At 44.3% G+C, this 17,792-nt stretch overlaps 2 protein-coding genes across 3 annotated transcripts; one reads left to right on the forward strand and one right to left on the reverse strand.

Annotated features, from left to right (window-relative positions):
• Positions 1–1,174: 1,174 nt before the first annotated feature.
• exoc5 (exocyst complex component 5) lies at positions 1,175–10,575 on the reverse strand. Of its 2 annotated transcripts, none has more exons than XM_061794910.1 (18): positions 10,373–10,575; positions 10,067–10,161; positions 8,429–8,576; positions 8,155–8,349; positions 6,880–6,944; positions 6,210–6,238; positions 6,016–6,125; positions 5,847–5,891; positions 5,614–5,754; positions 5,442–5,524; positions 5,152–5,361; positions 4,931–5,078; positions 4,715–4,823; positions 4,393–4,513; positions 3,898–3,984; positions 3,697–3,805; positions 3,396–3,611; positions 1,175–2,219 (listed from the first exon to the last, which is right to left on the reverse strand). In XM_061794910.1, exons 1-18 carry the CDS (start codon positions 10,397–10,399, stop codon positions 2,031–2,033), a joined length of 2,127 nt encoding a protein of 708 aa, XP_061650894.1. In that variant the 5' UTR covers positions 10,400–10,575; the 3' UTR covers positions 1,175–2,030. The 2 variants fall into 2 exon arrangements, with proteins under 2 accessions (XP_061650894.1, XP_061650893.1); XM_061794909.1 differs by having other exon boundaries at positions 8,429–8,591.
• Positions 10,576–10,611: 36 nt separating this feature from the next.
• On the forward strand, positions 10,612–14,328 carry ap5m1 (adaptor related protein complex 5 subunit mu 1). Its single transcript, XM_061794911.1, has 8 exons — positions 10,612–10,855; positions 11,564–12,221; positions 12,295–12,522; positions 12,605–12,744; positions 13,418–13,503; positions 13,574–13,686; positions 13,885–13,981; positions 14,070–14,328. The coding sequence occupies exons 1-8, from the start codon at positions 10,788–10,790 to the stop codon at positions 14,144–14,146; spliced, it is 1,467 nt and encodes a 488-aa protein (XP_061650895.1). The 5' UTR covers positions 10,612–10,787; the 3' UTR covers positions 14,147–14,328.
• The last annotated feature ends 3,464 nt before the right edge of the window (positions 14,329–17,792 follow it).

The raw sequence follows: 17,792 nt of genomic DNA on the forward strand, positions 1-17,792 counted from the left end.
TCACTTTAACATTGTAATTTGCCATCTTTCATGTTGGGTTATTTGATTGTATTGCTTGATTTCTTGTGTAACTATGTTTGTATGAAAAGCACCTTTTCAATCAAATGAATGAAATTATCATTTCTTCAACCACTTTAAGGGTTCAAAAGAAAAACACCAATAAAAGACACAAGAGTCATAAATGTCAAAACAACAGCTATTGCTTATGCTGTTGAATGAGAAAGCATGTCCAGACCTTTGACTGGTGTTGCAATGAGTGTTTTTTCATTGTTATTTATTTGATTATTGTGTTGTAAGGTAAAGGGTGAGCCCGCTGCAGGTGTTTGGCGTAACTGGCCATACTAGCGGATATTAGGAACTCAGAGATGGTTGGACCATTGTCCGTCCCCCTGGACTGGTGAGTACGTCCTGGTGTCTTCATGTATCCAAAATTGTATGCTCGAGCTGCTTCAACTGACAAGTAAGAGTGGACAGTCTTATCCAGCTCTCCAGTGTTGACACTATTACTAATCCCCTCCACCTGCTCAAATATCCCCCTCCCCTTTTCCACAAGCCCGTGCTGGGCATCCCTGGGGACAGGCCGCACCTCTGCCTTGCTTGGTCTCCGCACAGGTTATCGCCACAGGCCTGGCATCTCTCCCCCATCCGCATCCTGCATCGCACACACTAATCGCCCCCCCCCCCCCAAAAAACAAATCGTTTTCAAATGTTTGGAAGAGACCCGTTGTTTGCATCAGGGCCTAACAAAATATTTTTTACAAGCTATCCAATTGTGATTAGGGCAGAGAGAATTGAATTTATGTGGCATTGATAATATGAATATTAGCCTAATTAATGATGTTGTTTGAACACGCTCGGCTCTGTGTGTACCTTCTACACGACGCCAACCAGCCGGAGCTGGAACCGAGCTCTCGGGCGTCTCTATCTCCCTCCCGTCCGTGACTACTGCACACAATTCATCGAGCCAGAGATATCTAATCCCCTCTGGCGCCGCTCACTTCCCCAAGTCGAAGAAAGAACTTTCCTCTGGTGGCAAGCATTTCCATGAATACTTGATGACTTCTATAGAAAAGGAGAGGGTTTCATCTCACTTTGAGAGTGACATTCGCACATAATAAAGTGCAAGGGCAACTTGGCAGCGTGGCTCATCTCCTTGAGGATAAGGACAATGATAAAATGTATCTTTTTTTGTTTAATGAGTCTCTGGTTAAGGCAAACAGCAGTACATCGGGAGAAGACATTTCCAGGCAGCAGGCATCATCTACCTCCTCTTTTAGTGCAAAAAACAAAACAGGAACCACCGTTAAAGCCCTGTGTGACGAGGTCCTCCCTGGTGTCAATATTTCAATCTCCCCGGACCCAGAAACTGTGCGCATCTAGTCAGGAACGCCTTTGAGCAAGTGTTGATCTGTGCAATTACAGTGGCACATACTCAGTGACCCATCGCAGCAGTCATCTGAGCCAACAAAGGACCACCCAAACCTCTGAAGAGGTTCTCAGACCTGTTTCGAGTTTGAATCGCACTTCACTGCGGTGGCCTCTTGACATTTGCTTTGTGCTCAGAGGTCAATGGTCAGCGAGGTGGTCATGTGTCTCTCTTATCCAGACAGAGCTCTATCGCATGCTTCTCAGGCTGACTCAAGACATTACTTGTCTCCCTTTTACAGCAGCTTGAGGGTTTATTCTGGGTGCACAAGAGCAGCCAGAGGATTTATATAGCTGGCACGATCAAACATAATGTTTTTGTTGAACATAAGCTGACAAAATCAATGTCCATTTATGAAGAACTCTAAACAACGTGAATGGGTATTTAAAAACAAATATTCAATTGATACACGTTTTAAGAAAGAGGTGAAATGCACATTATCCCACATTCAAGGAACAGTAGCCATCGCGAAGAGAGTCTGTCAAGGCGGACTTTTGCATCCTCTAATGCAGAGGTGTCTCTATCAAAGTGCGGCAACTCATTGAAGCATGGCGGCGGACTGCGGTACTGGACGGAGGGCATTTGTCAAGTGCTGACCCAGTCATTAGCTGAAGTGGCGGCCCAGTCGGGCCGAACGGTAGTCCACTCTGAGCTGGACGAAGGCGTGCAGGAGGTTGCGGTCTAGATTGGTCAACTGCTCGCCTGAACACACCTGCTTCATGTTGTCAGGGGCGACGACCAGGAGGTTACACAGGGCGTGCAGGGTGTCGAAAAGCTGCAGCACCAGAGGCACCTGCAGGACGGACACACACAAAAATACATCAAGATGCATCGCATATGAGATAAGGTGGGGGCTTTTCCATGATGGGATTACATAATGAAATATGTTAGAACACCTTGAGATTGCACAATTTGGACGATATTTACAGGGAAAAATATAGCCTAAATGTTCTACAAATGCAGCATGGTGGACAAGAAGTTAGCAAGTCTTCCTCGCAGTTCTGAGGTATGGGGTTCAAATCTCTATATTCCTGTGTGGACTTTGCATATTCCACCCGCTCTTGTGTGGGTTTTCCTCAGGTCTCCAGCTTCCTCGCACATTCCGTAACCATCAACAAACATTTCAAGACTAAACTGTCCATATGTGTAAATGGTTGTTTGCCCTGTGATTGGCTGGCGACCACCACAGAGCGCGCCTCCTGCCCAAAGTCAGCTGGGATAGGCTGCAGCTCACACGCAACCAATTTTGGACATCCTAATGTGCAACTTCTAGCGTATCAAGGATTAATGAACTCTCTATGTGCATTCTGGAGTTGTATTATATGGTGCTAAATGAAGAAAAATGGGAAAAGAGAAGATAAATATCGACTGGAGTTTACAATGAAGTATGTGCGCACATATTTTAAGCAGAAAAACTACGGCAGTGGGCAAATTCTTTTTTGTTTTGTTTTTCTTTTAAACGTAGTGTTACATTTCCATGACAGTCATGACATGATTGCCAGACGCAAGGCGATAGCATTTTCCCAGTACCGTTTGCTTGATAGGACTCTCTGTCAGAGCTGGTACCGACTAGCTGTTTGGGACTTTGAGCTCGATATTCTGTGACTGGATTCCCATCTTTATTTTGAGAGGAAAGAGCACTGTTTTATTTCATTTTAGTTGTATGACCGACACTTCAAGATTCATAATTACAAGCATGAGGTGCATCAGTGAGGCAATGTTTATTACCCCCTTCCTAAAAATGCTTTGACAGTTTTTACTCTGGAACAACTTATTACAACTATAATTAATCTCTTGGAAATGTGGTTTTGAAATCTGAACACATTAGTGTTTGATTTCAGGGGTGCCACTGTAGTCCTAAAGTAGTCCTAGAAGTCATCTGATGAGTAAATTCGATTTCAAGAGCACACACAGGCTAAGGCTTGTACAACAGGCCATGTTTTGCCGTGGACCTCTGCCCCGCTCTCACCCTGAAGTCCTTGGCGCATCGTCGGTATTCAGCCACGTCGCAGATGGCCAGCATGCCTCCCATGGAGCTGTAGCTGTACTGCTGCAGGTGCTCGTGAATGAGGCGGTGGAAGCGAACACCCGACTCTGTCAGCACCGTGTCCACATTCTTGCCATCCATAGACTTGCGCACGTGTTCCACCTGCCGACTGACGTAGGCACAGACCTTGGCACAGGCCTGCCCGATAGAAATGGGTGCAAAGTCATTTCAAAGCAAAAAGGCAAAGTCATTTGGCAGTTCTTATAGCTTGTGCCGGTCTTACTGCAGTGTACTGGATCATGACGTTGTTCTCATCCTCTGGCTTGAAGTCAGTCTTCTTCTGTTCCGTTGCCAAGATGTGCTTCATTTGTCCCACCATGCAGTTTATTGTTCTGCAGCATGGAACCGCATCCATTACAAACCCACAGCGTTTAAAACCCACAAGCAACCACAAAGGAGGGTTTGTCTGTCAGTACACACTTACCTGTCTATTCCTGTGTCCAGTTTCACCTCCATCTGTTCAATCACTTCTTTCTTCTTGTGCAAACACTCGGCCAACTTAGGAGATGAACTGCAAACATAGATTTGAAAATGTAAGGCAAACATTTTAGAGGTCACCTTTCAACCTGCCCTCACCTTAGACATTAGTCTGGTGGCTATTGAATAACCCAGCACGATTTACACTGAACAAACACGTCATTGTGTTTGATCCGATATCAGAGCTGTATAAAAATGTCTTACAAAAATATTCTCATTTTTGATTGACATTGTCAGAAGTCACAACGTGTTGTCATATGTTTGTAATTCTGGTTGGAGTTCGAAGTGGTGTGGAACAAAACCTCATCATTTAATAAATACAATTTGCTGCCCGCCTCTCGCCATTGAGGAATCCTTGTAAGAGCAGATTGTTGGGATACAGCAGTGTCGTGGCCAGTAAGTGCGCATACTATGTGTATAAATCGGTTAACCTTAAACAAACCTTATTAGAGGCATAAGCTGGTCATTGAACTGCTTGTCAAACAAGTGAAATATAGAGTTTGCCTGTTGGACCACATCCAGGAAGTACAAGTTGGCGTTCTTGGCATCTGAGGAGGGAATTGCTGTATGGAATTGAGAGAGCGAGAATATAATCAGATTATACACTTACGGTCAGCCCAGTTCAGGCTGCACTCAGTATAGTATAACTGTATTTGGATTTTTTTTTGTAATCAGTAAATGCACTTCAGTGGCGGTCATTTATTAAACTAAGCTAATATCCACAACACTTGACTTGGTTCTCTAATTCCAATAGGTGACTGTACCTGAGAGACCAATTTCCAAAGCATAGTCAATGTGCTCCACACACAGATGCTCGACCAGCAACAGGAAGATTAAGAAGGCATTCTTAGGCAGGTCGGCAGGATCTGAAAGCTGCGTCGCCGTGGACAAAAGGCCACAGGACACGTTTCGCATTTGGCACAGCAGGAATTCATATGTAACATATACATACCGCTCCCAAGCGGGACTTGGAGGCTCACCCTGTGGCATCTCTCAAAGGCATGCCGTGTTTCCTGCAGCAGGTTGACCACCAATTCTGGAGACAGAAATGTCTCCCCATGGGTGTCGATACTAGGGCCTAGTGGTAGATTAGTGCGTTGTCTGATCCGCTCCTTCAGTTCTTGGATACTGCACAGGAACACACTTTCAGATCAGTATGTGGTTGTGAAAAAGTGAACAAAAGATTAAAGGACAAACCGACCTGCCGGTGCCAATCGGACGTTTCTGGTGGTTCTTGGAGTCGTAGTAGCGCTGGAGAATCATGGCGCCGCGAGTGCGAAGGTAGTCCTTCTCCATGTCAATGTAGCTTTCCAGGTAGGAGGAGAAGATGCTTTTTATGAGCTTGGACAGGAAAGTGTGCTTGTCAGAGCCCAGGTTGAACTCGCTGAGCTTAGTGGCCAGCACTGTGGTTCTGGAGGGTTTGGACACACAAACCATAAGGATGAGGAATACCGTGTATACAGAAAGGAAATCAAAAGAGGAATGCTTTACTTTGTGTAAAGGTCATAGAGGTTCTTGAGGTACTGTTCCACGTCAGAGTGCCGTGTGTCATCCAGTTTTTCCCTCACATGGGCCTGCAGACAGAGCCATGCCAGTCAGAATATTGCAGATGAAAGGCCACTCGAGAACCGTCACTTGAACAAGTTGCCAATAAGTCAAGTACCTGTAATTTGTTTTCAAAGATGTTCTGGATCAGTTTGGCCATGACAGTCTCTGGGCTGCTGAACACCTCGCCCACCTGCTTGTTGACCCTTTGGCAGAGGACTGCTGTGTCTTCAAACACATCATTCCTCATGTAAGCACCCTGGGACCAAGACAAGAATGTAATACAGATGTTTATCCAAGATAACAAAAAAAAATAAACTTCTCATAGTACACAAAAGAAACCTCACTTACTTCCTGGCACTGCTTGATGTACACGTCTACACAGTGAGCATAGCCCTTAAGAAAACAATACAAAGTTTTAGTGATAGATGGAAAACTTCAATGAAGCTTAAATGAAGGAAGGAAGAAAGAAAACAATCTACAGTGACTGTTTACTATAATTATGTCTGCCTGAGGTCACCTTGAAATGCAGGAGAACGGCTGCCACCTCCCGCATACGTCCAATCTCTCCCCTGCGCTGGGCACCAGTGAACTCCTGAATTAGCTGACGCTCCAGGTCATGGTACTTACCTGAAAACAAGAATCCAAGGGTCCCTCAGAAAATAACCTTTCAGTGGAGATTATTGTTAATGCTGAATCATGGAGTGAACTTACTGGCAATTTTGGCTTTGACATCTGAAAATCTGTAACCCACAAAATGAAACAAAAAGAGGTGGATTAGTGTGGTATGGCACAATCAGTTTTACAATCACTAGACAGTTCATGAAGTCCACCTTCGCAATGTCATAAGATCCAATACAAAGGAAGCATTAAAGCATGTACAATGTTCATCACAGTCTAAGCCCAGTTTTACACATTTAAGCGTTGTAAATTGGAATTGATAATAATGCTCCGTTTTATTAGGTGACATGAGTATTATTTAGGTATAAAGGAGGAGCAGTTAAAAACTTACATATTTTGCAACTCTCATGTAGCGAAATACTGTAATATTCTTCTTTATCAACACCTGCAGTGTAATTATACACCACTGTAGACCCAAAGCCACATTCATTTAAAAACAATGTTAATAACATGGTAAATGATTACCTCTATGAGAGTTTCAATTAAAATTGAGCATTATTACCTTTGTAAATGCCGATTTCTTTTGCAAATAAAGTAACCCGTGAGTCAGAGCTTTGTTTCTAAAAACCTATTCAAATTGAAAACGCTTCCATATGTAAAAATGGGCTTAAACTGCGATGAAGAGTTGACATGCTTAATAAAGCACCTTCCTCTTGTTTGCAAGTGGCCTTGTCTAAAGCTGCCTCCAGGATGCCTGACTCACCTGTCAAATGGCAGCTCCTGGGCAATGAGATGCAGCTTCTGAATGATATCAGCAGCCTCTTTAATCTGAAGAAGGGAGAGGAGGTCAGCGCGTGGGAGAGGGAAAAAAGAGAACGAGCGACAGAGAGAGAGAATGACAATGAGCGGTGGACATTTCTGAAATAAAGACGAAAGGCCGCTGGCAGTGTGTCCACTAGGGGGATCATCATCTTAAAGTAGCCCTCCTCCGCCTCTCCGTGTTGAACAGCCGGCTGATAAACGACAGGCGGAGCTCACCTGGGCATCTGCACCAGCGGTCCTGACTTAGCAGCACAGCCAGCTGTTTATTGGCATGGCTTTTCTCAATGGCCTGTAATCCTTAAGGATTCCAAATCGCTTTCAATAATCTATCCGGCCAGGGATATCTGTCTGGGAAAAAAAAAAATAATGGAGGAGGGAGGGGGTCCTCCCCCCTCTCCTGACACACACGCCGACTGTAAAAAGCCCTGGACCCGCGAAAGGCCCGTCGTCTGCAACTCCTATGTTCCCGCAGATGCCTGCCTCAGCTAACATCATTACTCTGCTCCCGTGAGGAGGATCCAGCCTTTCTGCTCAGCGAAGGTTTTCTAAGTATCTGTCCCCCAGCTAAGATTAGCTAAATCCCATGTAAGTAATGTAGCCGTCTCCCTGCAGTCAGGGTTTAGCAGCACTTGTCTCCACGCTGGCGGGCCAGCCCTCCCTTTCAGGAGGATTAGCAAAGCCATTCCCCTCCAGCTATTCACTTGCAACTTTTCTCTTTCCCCCCTCATCTGGAGGTATGCTCTGGAAAAGGAATCTGGACAGATATTTCGGCATCCCTTTCTGGAAAAAGAGGTCCTGACTCTGTGATTGAGCCCCTCACACTTGCTGATTCACATACAGAAGCTCCTGTCAAGCCATCCCATGTAACTTCATGAAACTTTCAGAGTGCATTGGCTGCACATTCTACTGTATCTCAACTTCTCTTGCAGCACCGCACACGTGATCATATCACATACGATAATGCTAACTGTAAATACAATTAGGCTTGACTTGAGCATGTTGACATCCATGCTAGGCAATCTGCATACTGCCAAACAGCAAATGACAGATTATTCATTCGAAATAGCTGTGGGATGACACTTGGGGGATAAACTTGACAAGTTATTATGAGAGGTTTACTTCTTAATTCTCTACAGTTTCACCCCCAGCTAAATAACAGCAGCATTCCTCATCAGTGGTCTCACAAATACACAAAGGGAGGAAACGTCGTACCCACCTTGTCTGGGTTATTGAAGACATCGCTTCGCAAATCCCCATCCAAGAACTCGTTGAAGTAGGTCATCAGACGCTGAGCTTCTACGGCGCGTTGTCGTGGAGTGTTCACACCTTCAAGCTGATCACCCAGGTGACACACTTTGGTCGCCACATAACTGATATGCTCGTCGAGCTCCTGAAAATGCTGGAAGGCCACCTGAGAAGAGCGCGGGATGCAAAACATTTAACGGGATGATTCAAAGTACAAAGGGCTCCAAGTGGCCCAAACAACACACCTGGTTGCTCCTCTGCAGGTCCTGCACTTTGTGGGCAAATTCCTTAGCTTCACGATGGCATTGATGCTCCAACTTCTCAACCCGCCGCTGTATCTTCTCGTCCAGTTGCTTCAGCTCCTCAATGTGGTTCTCAAACTCCTCCAACAACCTACCGTGAAGGGAACTATGTTGCTAAGTTGAAAAATTAATCTACAGTTTGCCTGGAAAAGTAATCAAGTCCCACAAGGTTAAACGTGTCCCACTGACCTCACAGTCACACAGTGGTTATTAGGCAGAGAATAGTGTCACATGCTTAATTCTTGGGTCCCCTGCCTTAAGAAGTACGAGGAGCTTCGTCAGCTGCATTTTCGAACACCATTAGGGCTACAGAGCAAATGTTCTAAGTCAGCAGCATATATCACAGAGCAGGAAACATCCTGAAATGATGAGTGTATAATCTTCTGACTAATTCCCTAAGCAATGGCTGCAGCTTAAAGACATTTCCCAGCAGACACTCATTCCCTGGTTGGTGACTCAAATGTGGTGGCCTCCGAAGATATGTTGTCTCTGACTCCTCACTAAGAGCTTCCGACGAGATGGTGGCAAGTTTTTTTGTGCAGGACGTAGATAAGGCAAGAAGGATAAACACGTGCAGCTAAAGTGTTGTGGCAATTTTGCTCATGAAAAAGAACTTCCACCACAGGCGTAAACAACACTATAATAAACTTACATTGACCAAAAAAACAGACCGTACCCATATAAAGAAAACATATAGCTCAGTGCATGCATATTTTATTTTATTCAATGAATACTTTAAAATGTGTCCGTTTTAGTAGTAGTAGCTTTTTTCTAGGCAATTCTTGTTTCTCAACCAAACAAAAAGGCCCCAATAAAAAAAACACACTCAACTTTTCAATACATATAAACACCCCATCAGTTCCCACTCAGTGACGGTGTGAATGTGAGTGCGAATGGTTGTCCATGTCTATATGTGCCCTGCGACTGACTGGCGACCAGTTCAGGGTGTAGTCCGCCTTTCGCCCGAAGTCAGCTGGGATAGGCTCCAGCGTCCCGTGACCCTAACCAGGATAAGCGGTGTTGAAAATGGATGGATAAACACCCCAATTAAATATATATATATATATATCTAAAACGGTTTAGTTCCCACACTACTTGTTTGCTGGTGAAGTCTTCGAATAAACGTAAATAGCACGAATAAATTAGCATTTAACTGGCATTTATCATCTACAAAGTCAACGGTGACACACCTGACTGAACATGACTTTGAAAATGTTAGTTATTCTGAGATAAACTACCATTTGTATTATTAATATAAAACAATAGAAGACTTTTATTCGTGGTGAAATATGGTTGGCATTCTAGAAAATGACATGCAATGACTGAATTACGCGCCATTGTTTGTTTGTTTCTATGTGCCCTGAGATTGGCTGGCGACCAGTTCAGGGTGGTACCCCGCCTCTCGCCCGAAGACGGCTGGGATAGGCTCCAGCACGCCCGCGACCCTTGTGACGATAAAGCGGTACGGTAAATGGACGGATGGATGTTTTGCAGCCATGAAAGTAAATCTGCATTGAAGATTCATTTAAAAGTAAGTGATAGTGCAAAAATATGTTTTCAATCAAACGGCGCTTTCAGTACCGTTTGGGGTCGAATGCTTCAGCACCTCCTTTGGAGCCTCCCCCAGGAGTCCTCCAGGCCAATCTTTCAACGTACTCATCCGCATCAAAGGGCTCCTAATGTGCACAAATCAAATAATTATAATAGGAAGGTCGATCATCTCACAGCAACCTTCTTCAACGTGCCGGCGAAACTACTTCTAATGCCGTTGTCGCGAAACGCCTCGCGGGAAATGCAAAGAACATGGGAAGCAGATGAACAAGGACAGTTAGCCAGCTAGCTTCCGGTGGCTAACAAAACTCCGGGCAGTAGCAGCAATCATTTTACCTCGAAAAGCTGAGCGGTCGTCGCCATCTTTATAGATCAGCTGGCGATGTGAACTAGTACAATTTCGATGGAGGAGCACAAGGTCGGCAATGACGCCGACCTCGACATGGATATTCGAATTTCCGACAATTGTGCCTTTAGTTTGTTGACACTTAGCTGGTTAGCGGCTCCTGCTTCCTGTATGAGGGAGAAGGGTGTGACTGTGGAGACGATGGCGACTGCGCATGCGTCCTTGTCAGCTGATTGGTGCCACAAGTCACGTGAGACAGCAACAGGAAGTATAGCGCACTGTTGTAGTCTGTAGTCTATGGTGAAGGAAAGGTCTACATTCGTTGAGGAATTAGCGTAATGTGAATTTTGTCATTTTTAAGTTGGCTTTTTTCCCTCTACGTTGTGACGTGGATCAGCTGGATAAATGAGTTTTCGTGCCCTGTGGATTATTACTCATGATAAAGGCGAAAATGCTTCAGTTCGCTTTTCAAGGTACACTGCTATACGTTGCTTTATTGGTAGCATAGCTATTTGTAAACATCCAATGAATATTTGACTTACACCAATATCAGACAAATCACTTGAAACCGATTCCATAAGTGGCATTTTCCTGAGAGAAATGTTAAGAACGTAATGACTCTTTAAAACCGGTGCAAGTGCACCAATTTCTGGCCAACGTCTCAATGCAAAGACAATAAGGGGTCGATATTTGGGGTATGACCTTCTTTGTTGAATCCCACTTTCAAGCTTTATTAACTTTCTTAGTCTTTATCTGATCTTTATTATATCTATCTTTATTTAGGTAAGGTTGGTATCATTGTCAAGCTTGTTAAACACAGAAATGTACAGCATATAATAACACTAATGATGAACTTAAAACAATTAAGGAAAGCCAAGGGCCCAGTTTTACAAAATAACGGTTAAGAGCCCAACAGAATGTGCAGATGGCGGTCAGGTTATGTGTGGATTAATTTGGCACTCAAACATGCAGAAAAAAACAAATTAAGAGTTGAGTCTGAACAAACATGACATACGTTTTTAACATACATTGTAAGGGTGAACTATAGCACAGTTAAGCATCACAAGGTAGCCTACCTAGCCAGCGGTGCGCCCAAAAAATGTGTTTGCAGATTGAACAATTTAAGTTCAATTTGGCAGGAGCATGTGTGTGTTTGTAACGCCGCACATGTTCACTCGCAGGAGGTTTGCTACAGTGGAGCACCGTGCAAAGAGACTAGGAGGCTCCTTGTACGTAGCGGTTCCGGAAGACAGCTCTGTGCTCAGACTCCTGCTCACCGAGCTCGGCCTCTCAGACCCACACAAGCCATTCGTCCTTCTCCGAGACGATTGTCGTCGCTGTCCCAAGACCCCTGCTTTTGAGCTACGTGTCGGTCCTGGTCGGGAAACGCTCTGGCCGTTGGTGGTCATCACTCATGGATCGCTCATCGTAGCTTGCTTGGGTCTAGTGGACGTCCCCCTAGAGCCCCGGCCACCTCTCGCCAACCTGCTGTCCGTCTCACAGGGCATCACATTTCTGATTGAATTGCAGAATTTTCTCCTGGGCTCAGGCGGTAAGCTTGATAATGAGGTGACGGCCTCTCGCCTGGCAGCACTTCCCTCTGTGCTCCTGCGGGTTTGCCCTTTTGGTACACCTCTAGATGTGCCCTCTGTCAGGGCACCTGCCACATCTTCTGTGCCCGCTCCTGCTGGGAACCAGAAGCAGCCCGCCTGGAAGACGGGCTTCCACCGGGGACGTGCTGTAGTCAATACGGCACTGACAGAGACCGTGCGCTCCATGCAATATGGTGACCCGAGTAGACAGGACACGTGGGATGTGTATGGCACAGTGATGTGCAAGGTAAGTGGAAAGTAAAAGCAAATACACGTTTTGCTTCAGTTGCCTGCGTTTTACTTTGTCCTACTTTTAACAGTGTGAAGTGGAGGGGATTCTCCCAGATGTGACAGTGACCCTCACTCTGCCACCCAATGGATCCCCACTGCAAGACATCTTGGTGCATCATTGCGTCACCTCGCTGGATTCCAGCATCTTGACTGCATGCAGCGTCGATAACTGTGACGGCTCATCGTTCTCCGGACCATACAAGTTTCCCTTCTCTCCTCCTCTGGAACCCTTCCGACTTTGCGGCTACACATCGCAGGTCAAAATATGGAGCTATTGTGAGCATATTTTGATATTTTGCATCTCACTCACTGATAAATAATTCCTGAAATCTCTCATAGGTGCCTGTCCCTCCCATTCTTGGTTCATATCAACTAAAGGAAGAACACAACCATCTGCTTGTGTCAGTGACTCTGAAACTTCATGAGAGTGTGAAGAATAGTTTTGAATACTGTGAAGCACACCTACCTTTTTTTAACAGGTAAACAATAGGGTACACACTTTCTAGTATATTGCAATTCTATTTGACTCGCTCTATCTATTTACATATCGTTTAATACACATATGCATATGTATAATAATCAACGTCGCCAGACACCCTCTGCTTTCTATGGATTTTGGAACAATTTTTTCCCGTAGGATATAATGGAAATCCTTTCCCGTGTCAATCTCATCTTCATACTACCTTCATTTACTCTTCAGGAAGGTTTCTGCAGTTATGCAAGCGTATAAAAAAGTTCAACCACTGTGATGGGTATAGAAAAATTATGTAAAAACAGAAGGTACTCATTGATGATGAAGGCTCAATGAGTCACATCGCACGTATGCGTCACACATCACTACTTAACTGTTTCAAATGTGTACAAAGCAGTCAACCACTGTTACAATTTGATGACTTAAACATTCTACCTTAACTTTGACAACAACACACGTTGACGCAGGGGTTCTACGGCTTCGATTCCGTGTCCCCTGCACATAATTGCGCATGGACTGTTATTGTATGTTCAGTACTTTTTGTCACAAAGTTTTCTTTAGTTTTAGGATTATACTTCTTACAGAACAATACGCAAATCCACCGCCAACAAACAAATGCCGTTCAGAATATGACTATACCTATCGTATGATTGCCTTAAAACTTTATTGATTTTTTGCAGGCCTCAAATGGGTTCTGCGGATGTGAAAGTGAGCTGTGGACATGTAGACCTTTCCAAGGGGAAGAACCTGGTGGTGTGGGTCCTTGGTGAGTTTTGGGTATCCAGAGAGTTCTTGTAAAGAAGCTGATGATTTATTTTCCCCTCATGAATATTTAGGACCAAAATTTCCAAAATCTCGTGAAGTCACGATGGAAGGCAGGATCAGCCTTTCAGGGCCGGCAGCAGGACCTACTGACCCCATTTGTACAGATCTCACAGCCTATGTCAAAGTAGGTTAATATACACTACTGCAGACAGAGACTCTTCATTTAGTCATGAAGTGCACTCTATTTTCAAAAATTAAAACACCAAGTCAGAACTAGGTGGGGAAAAATGTATCAAATACGTAAGAATCTTGACATGTAACGAACTTATAAATATGTAACACATTGTTGATGTGATGAACCTCCGCATTATTTTCCTCCCAGTTGTACTTCAAAGTGCCTGACACAACACTTTCTGGATGCTGTGTGGACCAACACTCAGTACAGGTGTATTCTTCTGCTAAACCAAAAATAATAACTTGTAAGTTGATGCTATTCTTTTGAAATTCGTATTATACGCTACAAAATACACTTGTTGAAACAATTGCCCCCGCCCCCCTTTCTTATAGCTCGGGAACTTCAATCTGAAGACTATTTCATCTGGAATTCAACGAGTACTGCTCCCATATGCCAGATGTTGCCGTAGGATGGACTCTCATAAAAGGAGCCACATATTTATGTATTATACTTGTCCAGATGTCCTTTTTACTCCTTGTAAATTCTTGTTACAGTGGACCTCCGTTTGGAGCACAATGCATCATACACCATTTGGGAGACAATCACTCACTTGTGGCTTTTGGTGATTAAAATGGAGGGACAAAGTTTGAACTGGAAGAAATCTAGTTTTTGAATTTGATTGCCTTGATTTGTACTTGAATTACTTCCTACTGCTGTCGGCCTTTCTTTATCCCCCTCCCCTACATTGAGCCCATTGCAGACACAAGGGCCACCCCTCGCTCTGACAGGCCCACTTCAGTGACTCTCCATCAGCCGGATAATTAGCAGCTGGGGCCTTGTCATCAGCTGTTGTAGGCCTGGAGGAGAGGGGGCCGGCAGGGCAGTGAAAGGCTCGGCTGCCTCGGACACCGCCTTGGCGACAAAAGGCTACTCTTTAGAACTGGCAGGGGTCCTTGCACCAGCCCCCGCCCCTTTTGACCCCGTCCCCGCCCTGTCAACTAGTGAGTAGTTCAAACAAACAGCCTCTCCAACCAGTCTGTGATTGAGCACTGACCCTCTGGCCCTCCGAGACATTAAAGCGGTTGGTCACATTCAGCTGGCGGGACCTGGCTAATTGGTGAAAGAGTCACAAGGATGGATGAGGTTGGGCTGTCTCTTGATGTTATGTAGGTGTACTAATGCAATTAGAGTGCTTGATGTGTTGTAATTGTAGCAATAGCATTGTCAGTGTGTAACAGTCACATTTAGCCATCCATATGCACTTATGAAAGAGCAGCACTCGATTCCTAAAAGTCATTTGATATATATATATTTTTTTGGTCTATTCTGGCGCATAACAAGGCACCTTCTCACATTAATTGTAATGCATAACCGGTCGATGAAGGGTTAAATCACAGGAGCTTGTGCCCCAACTGCTCCACAGCATCCAGACTCCTCTGAGTGCCCCCATTGTCTGCTGTTGGCCTCTTGTGCCCCTCGCTGGTCCAAATGCTAGATTCTCACGTGGATTTCCAGTCACAAGGCTGACCGTGACCAATCCTCTATCAATTGGAACCAATTGCTCACACGGCATCCTTCACCTTCCTTTTAAGTGTCCGCGCCGAGCGCCGGGAACCGAGACCTCTCGGCTCTTCTCCTCATCTGTGATTTGGCTTTAAGGCCCAGTGTATATGCCTAGCCAGCTGGAAGAAGTTTTTTTTTTTTGTATCCTCAATATGAGGTCTGAAAGGCTCCTCAAGTCTGCTGTCATTGACTTCTTGCTGGTGGATTTGCCTTGTTGGAGGAATGGCTTATTTTAATGCGTTACCTGTTGCAGTGCCTTTAGCCACATAGACTTTTGACTTCACATTCTGTTGTTCCAACATACATATGCTACATGCACACTGTAAAGTTGAAACAGTTTTGGCACACACACATGCGAGTAAATGTGTTAAAATTAAGCAAAGGTATGTATTGTCATAAAGTGTGTACAGTGCATCAGAGTTCAGAAAGACCAGGTAAGAGTTATTATAAATGTCCCCAGAGCAATTATCTTAAACATTTGAGTATGGTGCTGCCTTCCAGCACAATAAAGCCACCTAGTGGTAATTGTTAGGCCAACCTCATTTGTTTCTGTAATTATCAAATACTGTACAACCATAACAGATTGTTTTTGCTTATTTGCTGGTCTCCAAGCACCAGTTATGCGATGTGAGCGCATCATCGTTTGCACTGTTATTAATCTGTGGTCCTTTCCTTTCAACCTTAAGTACTGTACCCTCAAAGGATATTTTTTGAAGAATAATTATCTGGAGTTCCAGAAAATCTCTAGCACCAATTTCTGAACTCGTTTAAGTTGTGTGATCATGTCTGAGTTAAATAGAGTTGAGCGATTTATAAATGGATTCTATAGGAGTAAGGTATAAACAGCCAAGCGCTCTTTTCCAGTTGTACCTCACGTTCGCCTCTAGAGGCCGCCACAACCCCAACAATTCCCTGAAAAACGCCATCACAATGACTACTGTAGGCGACTGTGTACTCTTTGCTTGCTTTTTTTGTCGTGTTACAAACGTCCTAAGATTGTATGACAAAATGTAACAGGTGCCATTAGTTGAGCTTTCGTAACATAATGTTTCATGTTTGAAATCCTATAACCAGGAGAACCTATACAAAGAGTTACGCAAAACGTTACTTTCATCAAGTCGGCATTAATGCAGTTGAAGTACAAATTCAATATGTAGATGTAGAGAATACAACAATCCATTCATAATAGTCTTAGTAGTATACTATTTTAATGATTAAAGAATCTAGCTTTGGGTAGAGGTTAGCAGGGATGTATAGTGAGTGATTTGGGGGCCCAAGACCGTCATACGGCCCTTCACATATTTTATTAAATATATGTATCATTAACTAAAAAGTGTGTATTTAAGAAAATCATCCTACTTGCTGAGCTAGATAAAGTCCTTAAAGTAGCACTATGCAGGGCCCAAAAAATGGCGTGGAAATTTGACACGCCACAGAAGAGTAAAGTTAACAAGTCTGCCAAATTTAAATGAATACAATTGCTAAGTCAAAGCAGGTTTCAAAGCTTGAATAACAAGGGCCGCCTCTCAGACGCTGTGGCCGTGTCAAATGGATGCGCCAAAAGGAATCAAACATACTGAGGGGTGATAGCTTATACAATGTAAAATCACATTAGGAGGCTCAACTCCAAAACTGAATGCTTATTGAGGACTATAATCATCAAAATCAGCACACAAGTCAACTTGCCCTCGTTCTTGGTGACAAAATGTCCCAGCCGAACACGGCACCTGACAACAGCGGGACGGCAGGAGGAAGCCCAGGTAGTTAAACAGTCCTGGTGAAAGTTTACAAAACTATCCGTGGTAAAATGCCCACGGCGGAGTTGGCTGGTGGTGTTAATGTTGAGCTCGCCATCTTGCGCGTGTCTTTAAAAAGTCAATCGATCTCTTATTTATATCCTCTTTTTTTTTTTTTTGCAAGGTTAAAAAAATGTCACCGAGCTGTTCTGTAAATTGAGGCTTCCACCGAATACGCATTTCCGGGCTGTCGCCATCGTTAGCTTGCTAACTGTACGCTGCAGTGGTAAATGGGCCTTGTTATGGAAGCTAAGCACAGCTAACTCACGGCTGAGCAGCCGAACGACATGACGTCACTTTGTCCTTATAAAGTGGGAGAGGGAACTTTACACCATCACGGGGCTGTGTTTTAGCCCCGCCCACAAAATCAGGAACCTCCAAACGGTGAAAATGATGCTTAAGCTGTATCTCAACAATTCAGCCCTATATTGTTACAAGTCTTCTCTTCAAACATTTAATGTATTTAGAAACAAAACACGGATATCTGCTTAGCGCCCCTTTGAAGTCCTTCGTGAGGATTATTATCGAACAAGTGAATTCCTGTGCCCTGCGATTGGCTGGCGACCGGTTCAGGGTGTATCCCGAAGATAGCTGCGATAGGCTCCGGCACGCCTGCGACCCTAGTGAAGATAAGCGGTACAGAAAATGGATGGATGGATGAATCATCTCAATGCTTTTACTGCAAAATTATTATAACATTCATCAACATTTAACATAGTCTGACCTTCTCTTCTCCACTCCAATGACTTTGTTTTG

This window comes from Phyllopteryx taeniolatus, chromosome 13 (genome assembly GCF_024500385.1).
Source record: "Phyllopteryx taeniolatus isolate TA_2022b chromosome 13, UOR_Ptae_1.2, whole genome shotgun sequence".
In the NCBI taxonomy this organism is placed as follows: domain Eukaryota; kingdom Metazoa; phylum Chordata; class Actinopteri; order Syngnathiformes; family Syngnathidae; genus Phyllopteryx; species Phyllopteryx taeniolatus.

What these genes read in the sequence shown, in the direction of transcription:
- exoc5 (XM_061794909.1), bottom strand. Translation starts at nt 10,399, where the DNA reads ATGGCGACGACCGCTCAGCTTTTCGAG. An exon ending in CGTCCGATTGGCACCGGCAG is followed by an intron (nt 5,079 to 5,151) that starts GTCGGTTTGTCC and finishes GTTCCTGTGCAG; the next exon opens with TATCCAAGAACTGAAGGAGC. An exon ending in CTGGACACAGGAATAGACAG is followed by an intron (nt 3,806 to 3,897) that starts GTAAGTGTGTAC and finishes TCCATGCTGCAG; the next exon opens with AACAATAAACTGCATGGTGG.
- ap5m1 (XM_061794911.1), top strand. Translation starts at nt 10,788, where the DNA reads ATGAGTTTTCGTGCCCTGTGGATTATTACTCATGATAAAGGCGAAAAT. An exon ending in TTTGCGGCTACACATCGCAG is followed by an intron (nt 12,523 to 12,604) that starts GTCAAAATATGG and finishes AATCTCTCATAG; the next exon opens with GTGCCTGTCCCTCCCATTCT. An exon ending in CACCTACCTTTTTTTAACAG is followed by an intron (nt 12,745 to 13,417) that starts GTAAACAATAGG and finishes GATTTTTTGCAG; the next exon opens with GCCTCAAATGGGTTCTGCGG.